Raw genomic sequence first — 14,781 nt, forward strand, 5'->3', positions numbered from 1 at the left:
TGCCAGACACTAAATCACTAAAGTCCAAAACCATGAAGTCAAAGTTTGTTTATCATTTTTTTGCCATTAAAAAAAGGGGCTCAAAAAACAAAACAAAGACATGTCAAACAGCATATATGAAAAACTTTCAATAATCCTTCTCTGAAACTGAAGAGGAAGTTATTGATTATGGTTCAAAGCAGCCATTTTGGGCAAATTCCACGACTTTAAATGGTCACCAATCATAACCAGGTGTTGCCAAAACATGGATAACCCTTACTTGCAAAACCTATTTACCTACACCTTCAAAGGCGGGTCAAAGTTTGAGCATTTCCATCCATCCATCCATTTTCTTGACCGCTTATTCCTCACAAGGGTCGCGGGGGGTGCTGGCGCCTATCTCAGCTGGCTCTGGGCAGTAGGCGGGGGACACCCTGGATTGGTTGCCAGCCAATCGCAGAGTTTGAGCATTTCAAGGATTGCAAAAAAAAAAGTGGATCTGATGGCCCATTCAGCTTTATTTTTTATGACGAACACCATCAAAACTGAATAAAAGAAGTGGCTAGAAATGGAAATCAACATTAAATACACTTTGGCTATCTTGACAAAGGCATGTACAACACATGCTGCAACCTAACACTACCTAAATCTAATGGACACATCTATACATACATACATACATATGACCTTTTTTTCGACAAGGATACGCACAACTTTCACGTCATTTGACTGTAATGCTGAATTAAAACAAAAAAATACGTTTTGTTTTTTTTATCATTACTTCAGGTTATTCTATGATTTTAAAATCTACTTATGCTGGCTCATGATGCCCCTGAGGAAGTCCTCAAAATGATGCACGCCGGATTTTGTGGCCTTCTTGGTTACTTCCTGGGCGTGCTGGTCCGCCGCTTTCTCACCCTCATCTGCGTCGGCGCGTCGCAGGCGACAGTTGTAGTCGAGCTCGGGGTCACAGTGCGGGTCCGGGAGGACGATGCCGCCCTTGCCGGGTGCCCGGGCTCGGACGGCGGAGGGTGCTGCAAACTTGGCGCAGGTGGGGTCAAAGGGGTGGCAGCGGGGCTCGGTCGGAGCCTTGGCCTTCTGGTGGGGGTGGGCCGGGGTGCAGTCTTTGTCATAGTGCACATAGCAATCGTAGCCCTCCTTGGTCTTGCCGCGGATGCCCAGCTTGTAGCTGACCTGATTGATTGGTTGATTGATGGGTGGGTTTTTGTAAAAACAGAAAGCAAGTGAAAGCATTATGCAAGAAATAAATCACTGCAGTGCTCCCACACTATCTACAAATTTGTAGCTAAAGCATTTTTTTATTTATTTTTTTATTTTTGAAAGCCACACACTTATCAGCCATTTATTCCACTGTAAAACACAAACACAATGAGTGCACTCACGCAGGAGTTGCTATCGGCCACAGTTCACACCCAAAAACTCACACGCCGACGTCACACCACCAGACCACGCTTCTTAAAAGCACATATGATACTATAATATTACAGTACTTTTAAAGATTTTATGCTCAAATTGTTTTTGTGTGTGTTCAATACCATTACAATGTGTCTTAAAAAGTGTGTTATAACTTAAAATATAAGAATTTTAAGTGTGCTCATAGCCTGAGGGAGTAAAATGACAGGGATTTCCGTGTTGTTAAGTACCGCCTCCTGGCGGTCGACAGGGACGAAATAGAACAAAATGTTTTTGATGTGGTCCCTCTCCATCAGGGGTGGCAAACTGCGGTCCTCGAAGGCCGGAGTCCTGCAGGTTTTATACATTTCCCTACTCGAAGTACAGGTGATTCCAATTAACAGGCTCGTTATCAGGCTTTTGCAGAGCTTACTGATGAACTGATCATGAATCAGCTGTGTTGAAGAAGGGAAATATCCAAAACCTGCACGACTGCGGCCCTCGAGGACCGGATCTCGCCACCCCTGCTTTACATTGTGGCTTTTTAGCTGTTGCTGGTTGGTCTGGAACATTTACTGTTAGTGGTATCTTGACTTACGGATTTCATTTGCTCCGTGACCAACTCGTATATCAAATCAATTTTCAATACTATAAATGATTTGAAATGGCATTAGTCTGTTTCAGCCCCCCAGAAAGAATTAAATATACATATAAAAAAAAAAATTTAGAAAATTTGAAAAGCACCTGGTAATTTTTAATTGCGTTAATTTTTTCGACATGTAATATGAGGACATCGTCTGATCCACTGCACACTCTCATCCTTCTCGTTTTCTAATAAGTTAATTACTTGCATAACTTAAAATGAAAATGAACCCAATAGTTTGACACAATCAAATATTCTGAATGTCATACGCAAACATTTATTAAAAGCTTTACTTTAATGCATGTAGTTATGTTTATTGCTCAAACACAGCCTGTGCTACCTTTTACGTAACGCTTTGCGTCAACCTAAAGGATCACCTGAGGTTGAAATTAATACTATGATTAATCTGTGTTAATACATAATTCATGCGAAAAAATTTAATTTATCAATAAATTAATGTTTTAAGTATGTGAGCGTTTGTGTGTGAGTTGTAGCCTACAGCAGCTCCTTGGTCACAGCTCCTTGTTGTGTTTACACAAATAAAATAAATGTGAATAAAATAAAAGGGAATCAGCAACTGTGGCTCTCCTTGCCCACATGGGAGGGCATTGGGGTACTTTAATTGCTCCATGTTTCTTTCACTTCACAGGAGCTGTGGCATACCTGAAGCTTGCTCATAACTAAAATTTGGACTCACAATTACAAGGCAAAAAAAAAAACTGAGCAAGCGAATCGTTTCTTATTACTAGTGTTGTTCCGATAACGTTTTTTTGGCTCCCGATACCGATACCCAGGTTTGCTGTATCGGCCGATACCGATACCATACCGATACCTAAGGTTTTTTTCCCTCAATTTGAAAAAGCTGTCCTTCCATTGGTTCAGAGCATTCAAGGGCCAATAGGATATCTTAGATCGGCATGCAGTGAACATGTCACATACCAGTGAATGTTGTGCACCAGCAAGACACAAGATGCTGCATCCAAAATCCTATATTAGCGTTGGAATTAATGGTATCGGCATGTTACTTGTGAGTAGTCACCGATACCGATACCACTGTTTTAATGCAGTATCGGCACCTCTGCCGATACCAGTATCGATATCGGAACAACACTACTTATTACTCCAAAGTCAAGGTACCAAACTACCAATGTACAATATATGACTTAATAATTCAAAGTATTCAAAGTGAGGGTAACACTCGTCAAAACATTACTCAGGATGTCAGATTCAGACCTGTTGCTCTGGCAGTTGCGGTTGAGGCTTGCGCAGCGCAGCGGCGGCCGCCAATATGCAGTAGGGATCGTAGCGGGGGTCGCAGGTCAGGGCGGCGCCAACGTGGGCGGGCTGGCCTTTGGGGGCGTACTCCAGCACGGGCTTAGTGAGGCTCGACAGCTTGGTGGCGGTCAGTGGGTTGCAGCCGGGGTCAAACAGCGGGTTGCAGTGCTGCTCCCGAGGCTCCGAGTCGCCACCCAGGCCGACGGGGGCGCCGACGTTGCAAAGAGGATCTGTTGCCGGGTCGCAGCTCGGAGAGAGCAGATGGTAATACCCAGTGGGGCCCTTTTCAACCATCATTGGCTTGCAATAAGGGTCTTTGGGGTCACATCTGAGGGGGGCATAGGACGGAGCGGGACCGGTGGCGGGTCGGTAGCCGTACGCCGCTCTTAGGTGGTACTGAAGACACTCGACGTCCCCGTGGTTGCAGATCCGCAGCAGCTCAGCCTTCTGCTCGTGGTCCAGGAAAGGCTCCAGGACCGGAGCGTAGTTGTAGAAGCCTGTGGGGCTCTTCATGGGGGTGAGGATGGGGGCCGGCGCCTTGGCCGGGGCCGGCTCAGGGGCAGCGGCGCCCTTGGAGGTCAGCGGGAAGAGACAGTAGGGGTCGACATAGGGGTTGCACATCTGGACGGCGGCGGACTTGATGGGAGTGGGCATCACCACGGCCGCCTTGGGCTTGCTGGTGGACTCGGCGATGCATTCTGGGTCGTCGGACTCGGCGCACGCCTTGTAGATTTCGCTCAGGTGTTTGAGGTAGTGCTTGAAGGAGGGGCCCTCTTCGGTCCTGTGTTTGTTCTGAAGGTACGCCACGTACAGACGGTCCAAATCCTCAACCTGTAAAGTACAAAAGTGTTTGAAAAAAGTTGTTTTCGGTCTGATTCCGAAATTGCGGGACTCAAGGAAGCTCATATTCAGAGTTTTCGGTAGAGAAAATATGTTACGGTTCAGAGGCAAGCGAAGTTGCCACATGAAAAAATATTTCAGAAGGTACAGAAAGTGTAAGTGCCGAAAGTGTAAATGCCGAGTAGTCCCGCCCTATGTCTACACTGTAAACAAAAACAGTGTGGCTCAGCCTCTGTCATGGGCATGCTTTTGGCACTATATGAAACTTAACTAAAATTTGAAATGGTGTTGTCCGTTCCCTAAAAAGAGGGCAAATAATTAATGTTGCACTTTCCTGAAAAAGATTTTAGTCGTTATATATATATATATATATATATATATATATATATATTAGGGGTGTGAATTGCCTAGTACCTGACGATTCGATTCGTATCACGATTCACAGGTCACGATTCGATTCGATACCGATTAATCCCGATACGAATTTATAAGTCGATTGTTGCGATTTTTTTTCATTCATATTTAGAAAATACTAATCAGTAAGCTTGTAGTGTAAGATTTATATGAAAATGTATTATTTATTTATCTGAAATTTCAGTCTTATAGAGGTTGTAATCTGTTTCATGTTTGAACAGCATTAAAATAAAAATATTAAGGCTTAATGTGCCGTTCATATAACATTCTTCCATGCTCAAGGTGTGAATCCTAAAAAAAAAAAAAATAAATAAAAAAAAAATCGATTCTGCCGATTATTGAATCGATTCGAGAATCGCGCGATGTAGTATCGCGATATATCGCCGAATCGATTTTTTTGACACCCCTAATATATATATATATATATATACTTTTATTATATACAGTGTTGAGATATGAGTTGATATCATCTAGCAAGCATACGCAGAATTCAAAACACTTGTATCTCTAATCATCTTTTCCCACTGAAATGAATGGGAAAGTCTATAGATAGATAGATAGATAGATAGATAGATAGATAGAGATATATAATATTGTATTGCCCATCTCAAAGCTACAAAGACACTTGGCCAACAGAGTACACTCAAACTATATTTCTTAATCTTAAAACATGATCCATATGCAACATATGAAGTGAACTAGAGATGAGGCGAGGATGGAGAGATGAGAGGAGAAAGATGATGGAGAAGGCAGAATATCCCATTTATAATACAGTCAGTCTTTGAAGAGTTGCCAGACAGCAACAACAACAACAACAAACAGATTGTCTAACAAGCAAATGAGCCCGGACAAACACACTTGGCAACAGGCCTCCACAATCTAAAGCTGTCAATCAATATCATATCAAAGACTGCTTTCTGAAAGTAGTGTTGACCTTCAAACTACCAAATTCTAAACACTCACTCAAAGCCCAACAATATAGTACAGCCTTTAATGGCTACAGATACAGTACAATGCCATTTGTTTTAAAAGTGCGTTCACTCACACATAGAAACATGATCTCCCAGGTGGGGAAGCGAACCCACGCTGCCTGCATCGGAGGAAAGTGGCAGTCACCACTCCGCCACCCAGAGCCCGTGTACAACAACGCTATGGTGGTACTGATGTGCTGTCGTTTCCAATGCGCATGCGCAAGCCCATTTGACTCAAATTCAATATATTACCCAGAGGGCATGAAGACAAGAAATTTCATTGGAAGGAAATCAAGTACCGTATTTTCACGACTATACGGCGCACCTAAAAGCCTGCAATTATTTCTAAAGCTGATCATGCGCCTTATAATCCAGTGCACCTTATATATGGATCAATATTGAGCCGCAACAGGTCTCGCTGTCAAGACGCTATCGGTGACCCTGCACGATCGGTGACGCGCATGCGCAGAAGATCCCGCCATCTTGGATCGCTAGCTAATACTAATACTTTACCTCAGAAAAAATAATAAAACAGCTGTTTATTCATTTTGGGAGTGAATGGAGTTGTCAGAACGCTGGTTTGTAATCTATTAATAAAGTTTGACAGACCTATCTGACTGTTTTGTTGACATTCCCTTTAGCGCAGCACAATCTAATGGATGCATAAGGTAACCCCGGCCTCTACTGTAGCGCCTTATATGTGGAAAAAGTTTTAAATATGTCATTCATTGAAGGTGCGCCTTATAGTGCGGAAAACACGGTCCTTTATTTTGGGTCATTTGGACATATTTTTAGTTCCATCGAAATCAAAATTGATGTCTGTCAATGCAAAATAAATAGTTTTTACAATAAAACCTTACCTTTATCCTGTTTTGAATGGATATTATTACTTTCAATGAAATGCTGATTGGTGCTTGTGTGCGTGGATGGTTGTTCGTCTCTGTGTGCCCTTTGATTGGCTGGCAACCAGTTCAGGGTGTGCCCCGCCGACTGCCCAAAGCCAGCTGAGATAGGCTCCAGCACCCCCTGCGACCCTTGTGAGGACTAAGCGGCCAAGAAAATGGATGGATAGTACTCACCCCCTCCTGGTTTTGGCTGTCCATGAAGTGCTTGTACCAGGCCCAAAAGTCGGGGACATGCTGGAAGTGGGGCACCGCCATGACGGGTGCGTTCCTCCGGTGGCGTGCCAGCTTCCTCAGGTGGGCTGTGACCTCAGCCTTCAGGTCATCAGACGCCGCACCAACTTGAAAGCACAACAACACAACGCATCCGCATGAACAACTGCAATAACTGAAATGTCATTTCGTACGGATTTTCATATTTCATTTCATTTCAATCTTTCACATCTCATTTGTCCCACATGATATTGAAAAGAATCCCCATTGACACATCCACGTATTCCTCACCTTCCTCCTCCTTGCCCCGCTCCAGTGGGAGGGCCCCGAGGAATTCTGTTAAATACAAACAGGAGTCACATTAGCAAGCAACAGGCACCTTCACTGACAAGGACCAGATGTCACGCTTTCCCTCCAAAAAAAAAATGCTGAACCGCCCAAAAGGGCCCCCCGGGGGGCGGAACGCGGCAGGTGCCCGGACTGTGGCGCCCTGGCACCAACCGCCCTCGCTTTTAACTAGCATCTGTGTGCTTATACAACAACCGGGGGCCCCTCCACCTGTAAAACTTCAAAGTGTGGCCCTCACACAAGCTAATTATTGATGTGCTGTAAAAGAAAAACGAAAAACTGTGTGCGGATGTGCATTCCCGTGTGGAATATCTTTTGCTCCTCCAGGGGTTTCCTTCTGAAGTTTTGCATCCATAAAAGTCAAACTGTCTACTCAGCTGATTGGGGCACCAGCTCGGGGTCTGCATATGACTTTTCATCAGCTTTTAAACGGGGGGAACCTTTTTATCTTTCAGAGGCCATTTCAGTGGTTTTATAGGTGCCATGTTGCATTTTTGAAAAAAAAAAAAAAAAAAAAAAGGTTTAATATTAAAAGGTCGCGCCAAACCCCGAAACTACTCTTGTTGCAACCTAAGTGCGCTTTGGATAATTATGGAATTTATTTTATTTAGAAGATTTCGCTGACACTTTAATTTGAGTTTTATTAAAATATTGTTTAACTTTTTAGATTTAATCAGAATGAAAATCATGTGATGCTAGATCAGCTTTTTGTATTTTCATATTATTTTAATTATTTATTTTATGTAACTTTTTATTTGTTCATTTGTTAAAAAACTGCTGTGTGATGCAACTTAATTTGTTTACTCTCAATAAATGTCTTACATTTGTTTGTCATTAAACCATGCAAGGCTATATTATACTTTTTTTGTTTTAATTAAAATTTACATTTGTACATTTTTATTTCTTATTTAATTAATTTTAGAATTCAAGAAAAAAAGATTTGATTTTAAAACACATGGGATTTTAGGGGGAAAAGGGTTTATTTAAACAAAATAAATTTAAAAAAATTTTTTTTAACACTTTTTGGAACTTTAAACCTATTCAAGCTACCAGATGTTCTTCAAATAGAAAAAGTTGAAATAAAATTTTTAGGCATTTAGAAGCCTAAAATAAATCGAAAGTGTTCATTGTAGTTCCTAAATAAACAACATGAAATTATGTTCATTTTTCTATCATTCGCAGTACTTGTATTTTTGCTGAAATATTTAGAATATTAGAAATAATTCAAATGTAACCCAATTTGGTATATTAAATGTTCATTGGTCAGTATGACCACCTCTTTGTACCCTGTATCAAAATTAATAACCCCCCCAAAAGGAAGACATTTAGCAAAATTCTTGTTTTGTTTGTTTGTTTGGTTTTATTGTTGTTGTTAATGTTCAAAGTCTTCTGCCCCGCATCCTCTCCCCTTTAATATGCCATGTTTGGTAAATCAATCTGTCCGTCTTAATCTAAATTACATATTTAAGTTAAATGCATTTTTCAAACCATTGTAAGGTTTTCGGGACTCTAAAAACTTTTTAAAACTTTTGCACTTACAGAAGTTAAACTACTGTACTTGACTTGACTTTGAGGGGTCGTCAACAAATTACCTCAGTGAGGCAACACAAGTAACAGTCAAATGTGGCCACCTTCTTAAAATAATGGCCTAGGTTATTTTATTTTATTTTTTCTCAGGTAACACACGAAACGGAACCAAATACAAAGAAACAAAGAAATATAAGAAACTTTCTCGTCCGGACAAGAAACATATTTTAATTTTTTTTTCTTCCTCATGTCACTTTTGGGGCTCCGTACACTTTGGCCTACCAAGCTACTGGATTTTAATGTTGGTCATTATGGGGGTGATTGGAAATCAATGTCTTTTATGAAATGGTGTTTGGTGTAAAAAAATAATAATTTGAGAATCACAGAAATACACAATGTAGGGACAATTTTAGAAGTGGCTTCCCTTGTGATTGATTATTTGAGTAAAGAGAGTATTTGTCAAAAATGCTAGTTGACGAATAAATGACAGTGGCAACAAGCACTTTCCATTTTGCAGCCCCTTTAAGATCATTAAATCCACTAAAACCTGAAACATTATATTTTTACCCTCCAGGAAATTTAAACGCTAAAAAAAAAAAAAAAAAAAAAAAAAAAAAGGCATCACCTGGTAAGAAAACAATGGCGAGAAGGAATCCAGTGTAGATCAGGGAAGGCGATGCCATGTTCACGTTGAGGCACTTCCTGTGTGTCAAATAAAAAGCATCAGAATCTGACACATATGACAATTTTAGCAGGATGTTGAGCACAAAGTTTTACCTGCACTGGTGCTCAAGTGGTCTCCGTGTCCTCTTCTGCTTGTTGGCCTTAGCTGTCTGGCCCACTGTGCCTCTCTGCCGCCCAATATGGCACGAGCGGGCAGGGGCGGCGGTTTTAAGGAGGCCCCCTCTTGCATCGTTAAAAATGAAAATGACAACGCCACGGGGGTTGCTGTTGGGTGCCGCCCGATTGGCCGCCGCCCCGTCCAACGGCAGCCCTGTCATTAGCTGTCAGGCGGAGCGGAGGGACGCGTTAACAAGAGAACTTCTTTTTTCCTGGCAGGTTTTTGCTATCATTTGATTTTATACATTTACATAATGGGTTTATTGGGTGGAAATGAACAGCTGTTAGCTATTAACTCCACCTAGATGCAGAGCACCTCCATCAAACCCAAACTAGAGCCTTGCAAAATGGTGCTTATACAGGATGGTAACAAAAAAAAACGTCCACAAGGTCAGTCTTAGATAGATAATGAATGGACCTATAACGTTTCCCTGAGGAACGCCACTCCAGATTGTGTCATACTGATTATTGGTCCTTTGAATGGCTATTGGAACTGCTGGCGTTTAATATTTAGGATTATTCCAGGCTTGAAACCAAGATTAGGGTTTGAAATTAGGGGTTCAAGATTGGTTTAGGTTTTAAAACAGTTTCAAATTAGCGTGTTTCAAACTAGGATGGAAACAACGGTTAAAGTGGAAGTCAACCTGAAACATTTCTTGACAAAAATATGTTATATGTGACCTCACTAATCTAAATATGGCATTCTGATTAATATCACATTTGTGGAATATGAGTTATGCAACAAAAACCAGCCGTTTTTATCCATCTCAGTGGGCGACCATTTTGCCACTTGCTGTCGAGTGAAGATGACATCTCAGTTGCTCATGTCTCGGGTAGCAACCAATCACAGCTCAGCTTCAGAAAACAGATGAGCTGTGATTGGTCGTTGAGCCCTGGGCAACTGTGATGTCATCTTCAGTTGACGGCAAGTGGCAAAATGGCTGCCTTCTGATATTGATTAAAAACTGCTGAATTTTGCTGCTTAACTCATATTTCACTAATGAAATACTAACCAAAATACAGTACTTAGACTAGTGGGTCTGCATTGGACATATTATTGTCAAGTTGTTTTTTTTTTTTTTTGTTTTTTTTTTTTTTGTTTTTTTTTTTTGGGGGGGGGGGGGGGGTGATTTCCCCTTCAAGGTAGCCTATCAGAAAGGTTCAAGATGGGGTTGTGGGCCAAGGATGTGATTTCAAATTAGGCCTTCAAACCAGGATCATGGTTTCAAATTGGGCTTCCAAACCCGGGCTCGAGTCTCAAGTTAACATTTTAAGCAAGGGTTATAGCTTCAAGTTAGCGTTTCAAGCATGAGTAACAGTTTGAAGAATGGATTAGGGTTTCAGATTAGTGTTTCAAGACAGGTTAAGGGTTAAAACAAGGGTTGGGATTAGAAATTCAGTTTACAAGCCAGTGTGAGGGTTTCAAATGATTGAAGCAAATGTTGGGGCTTCAAATTAGGATTTCAAGAAAGGTTACGTTTTCAAATTAGGGATTTAGTTTTTTTTTTATTATTATTATTATTATTATTTTATTGTTTTTTTTAAAGGGATTTAGGTTTTTAATGAGCATTTCAAACCAGCACTGAGGTTTAAATTGCGGTTGGGGTAAGGTTCACACATTTGAGGCACACAATTCTGTGTCCAATAAATATCCAACTAGGCTTCCACCATTTCCGATTAATCGATGAAGCGGTGCACCTCAACACTTTTTATTCATCGAGCCAGTGTGAAAACTTATTCAGCTAAATATAACCCCGTTAAAAAAAATGTAGAACGCAAACATTATCATTCTGTTTATGATTTTCCTTGAAGCGCCGCCATGCTTTTGATGGGGGTGGGGGGGGGGGGGGGGGGCACTAGGAGTCATTAGTGGAAGCAGACCCAAACAGGACACACTAATGAAGCTCCTCTTGTGGAAAGTTGAGCCTTCGGGTTTCGTCCACCATGCTTAGGAATGCCACGTAGCCTGCATGGACCCCTCTGTCCACATCAGGGGTGCCAAGGGGCCACTTTTGACTCATTAAATGTGTATGCAAAATATCTGAAGACAGTGACTGCTTGCGTAATTTAAAAACAATAAACATTGTATGTCAAGGCACTACTGTACTTTAAAAATCAAAAATTAATGACAATGTTAAAATACAATTTAATAAATGACCTGTTTGTCACAAGTTTTTCTTCAATTGTGCGCCTTCACTACCTTGGGTCAGTATAAGACAGACAGACATGTACGGATATACTGAACTGGAAGATCAACTCTCGGGTCTCAGCATACCAGTAATTTTAGTCATTCTTCGCAGAGAATAAAGAATATATGCCAGTGAATATTGTGTAGCAGTGAATATGTTAGCATAATATAGCGATACTCACAAAAAAATATCTGTTTCATGTCTAGTTTGACAGTAACCTTGAGCTGACAGATGCAGGAAACAGGTTGAATTAAAACGTTTCACCTTTCTGTGTGTTGACACGCTGATGTATGCTACTTTTAAATACATTTGCATAAGTTGAGTGAATATGCCTTTGAAAACATATAGATCAAGAAAGAGCGCTACATAAGTAGCCATATGAAGTGCATTTTTACATTGTGATCTAATTGGATTTTCTAATTATTAGACAGTTACAATTTGATGCAGTGAGTAACCCATTCGAGTTGATTTGTTTATTCTGTGGCTAATGTCAACACAAATAGCGAATGTGGATATCTGGTGTGAGTCCAAGCTCTCCTACAGCATATCTGCCAAACTGCCGCTTGTTGTGAATGGAGTTGAAGCACCTGCCACCATGCAGCGCTTCATCTCAAAATTTTATGTTTCAAGTTTAAAAAAAAAAAACAGAAAAACATCCAATGCAAATACACGTAAACTGAGTCACTTGTATGTCAAAGCACCACTGTAATTCCCACTTCTGTGGTCCTGGCCATGCTTTTCCCTCTTTGTATCTCAGCCTTCCGTGGTGACGCGTCTCTTTGTGCAACGCTGGCCGCTCAAAAAGAAATGTGGGTTGGGAACCGAGCCAGTAAATGAGACACACGCTGCTTGTAAATGAGAAACTCATGAAAAGTCAGACTCTTGTAAACACGATGCGGTCCCTGTTAACAAGCAAGGAGAACACAATCTCCTGTCATTTCCTCAACCACCAAAATGTAAATTTACCTTTTGTTTTTGAACATCTAAACTGAGATGCTAGCTGAAATTACATATTAATAGAGGACTACAGTCAAATTAATACTCCGTGACTGTACAGTCTTCCCTCGCTATAACGCGGTTCACTTTTCGCGGTCTCGCTGTATCGCGGGGGTTTTTTTAAGTGCAATTTTGCATATTTTTTTTCCAGTAATATACCCATTTTATAAAATTTCTGAAGGTTTGACCATTGTCAATGTTTGAACAAGAGAGAAATGTGAGAACATGTAAATGCCTCAATGAGAAAAGTGTCTAAATTGTGCGGTCGGGGATTTTAGAGCCTTAAAACATTTCTAAGAATTGTAAAACATAAAGCTAACTACTTCGCGGATTTCATTTATTGCGGGTATTTTTTGGAACCTAACCCCAGCGGAAAACGAGGGAACACTGTATACCATAAGAATCCCCCAGATAAGCAGCCAAATGTGCCCCCTAGTGGTTGTGGGCAGTATAAAGAATGAAATCCAATAAATCAAATCATGTAAGAGTTTCATAGGGGTTAAATTGTCACATGGCTCTGACACACCACTCATCACACGTCACGTATGACATGTTTACAGGATCCCATCAGTATAATTACCTACCAGGTGTTGCTCCACGCTGCCAAAAGAATCTGTAGGATTTGAAGAATCCCACAACATCTGCATCATGCAGGCTGAGGTGTAAAAAGCGGGACAACGATGGAAAGAAAATTGTATGTCATTAAGACATGGAAGCAAAATGGCAGGTTTTCTTCTTTACTCGGAAGAATGTTCCGTATGGAGGCCCAGAGGTTTGGACTCGTAAGATCCATCACGGCCTGTGACTGCATGTCTTCGTTTAAGAATTGTCCTCAGTTCCAGCCACAGAAAAAGGTGGTCACGTCTCTGACAGGGAGACATTTTGTCCGCAAAGTTGCATCATAGCATCGGACCTCTGCTGCCCCTTTCTATGCCCCTTTCCAGGACTGGTGTTTCAAAAGATATATTTTCAAACTCAAACTGCAGTCCTGCCTTGAGACACTAGTTTAATTCATTTCATAACCATGCTTGTAACTCAAATTACTCATCTTTCCCCAATGGAATAAATTCAAATACCACCAATCTGTTCCAGCGCTTTAATTTAATGGGCACCGTGCTGCTCCTTCTGGTGTGCACCTCGGCCACCTGAGGGCAGTATAAGACATAATGAGGTGCCTTATTGACCCAACTTAGATATGATCTGTCACTCGGATGTTTTTTTGTTTGTTTTTTTTGCTTTATTTTGTGAGCGCAGAATTGTGATATAGGTGAGCGCTGCATATCAGTAGTGAACTCCACCCAACTCACATCGCAAGCATTTGGGCAACTAGTAAACAGTTCTTAAAAAAAAAGAGGCTTCAAGTTCAAGCTGTTTATTTTCACTCAGTTAAAATTGACTGTCAAACGAAATATAAAAACAAGAATGACACGCCTTTTGTCCAAATGAAGATGACTTGACTTGACAGCCTTAATGCTAATGTTAATGCTAAGACATAATGGGAAAACTGATATATAACTCTTTAAGCAACTGATATTTGAACGCAAATGTTATAACAACGTAATTAAACATTTAATTTAACAGTAATCACAGTCGTATATTCTTCAGGAGGAACTTAGAGCATCTGAGGTCTACAGACGCCCCACTGTGCTGTGTGTATCCAGCTGTCTCTTATACTGCCACCAAGTGGCCAAGGTGGGTAGCAGTACAATTTGCACCGAATTGAATGAGAAAGTGGTTCCATTTCATGGAATAACGGACTGGAAAAATGAACAAATGTGTCATAACAGAAGAAGAAGGTACTAGTTATGGCCCATCAGGGAATCTTTCATGTTGACTTTACGATGCCGGTGTGTGTTTCACCACACACGTGTTACAATTAGTGGGAATTACTGATGTGATGGCTTTTGTTTGAGCAGCAGATGTTTTTGTTTCAGCAGGCGTTTTTCTAATTGCGCTTGTCAGACCAACATTTTTTGTTGGCTTTTAGCAGTTATGACTTAACCCAGCAGTTACAATAAAACACCAGACATTGTGTCACCACAATGGGAGGCAACAAAGCTATATACACAGATAGACATCTTCCGGCACCTCTTGAAAGACTATTTTTATGTTGGACACTGAATGAAACCAGCCTGCTCGTCATGCCCATCACAACTTAGCAGTGATGGGCATGATGCATCTATGTATCGAGGATAGATGATTAAGAATCACGTGAAATCACTTCATCCGAT

The 14,781-nt window shown here is 41.0% G+C and overlaps 1 protein-coding gene across 1 annotated transcript; it reads right to left on the minus strand.

Annotated features, from left to right (window-relative positions):
* Positions 1-786: 786 nt before the first annotated feature.
* Positions 787-13,361, minus strand: and2 (actinodin2). The gene is made up of 8 exons (XM_077524548.1): positions 13,292-13,361; positions 13,135-13,205; positions 9,303-9,529; positions 9,151-9,227; positions 6,942-6,986; positions 6,615-6,778; positions 3,269-4,141; positions 787-1,173 (listed from the first exon to the last, which is right to left on the minus strand). Exons 1-8 carry the CDS (start codon positions 13,359-13,361, stop codon positions 787-789), a joined length of 1,914 nt encoding a protein of 637 aa, XP_077380674.1.
* Positions 13,362-14,781: the final 1,420 nt, after the last annotated feature.

This window comes from Festucalex cinctus, chromosome 1, assembly GCF_051991245.1.
Source record: "Festucalex cinctus isolate MCC-2025b chromosome 1, RoL_Fcin_1.0, whole genome shotgun sequence".
NCBI lineage: Eukaryota > Metazoa > Chordata > Actinopteri > Syngnathiformes > Syngnathidae > Festucalex > Festucalex cinctus.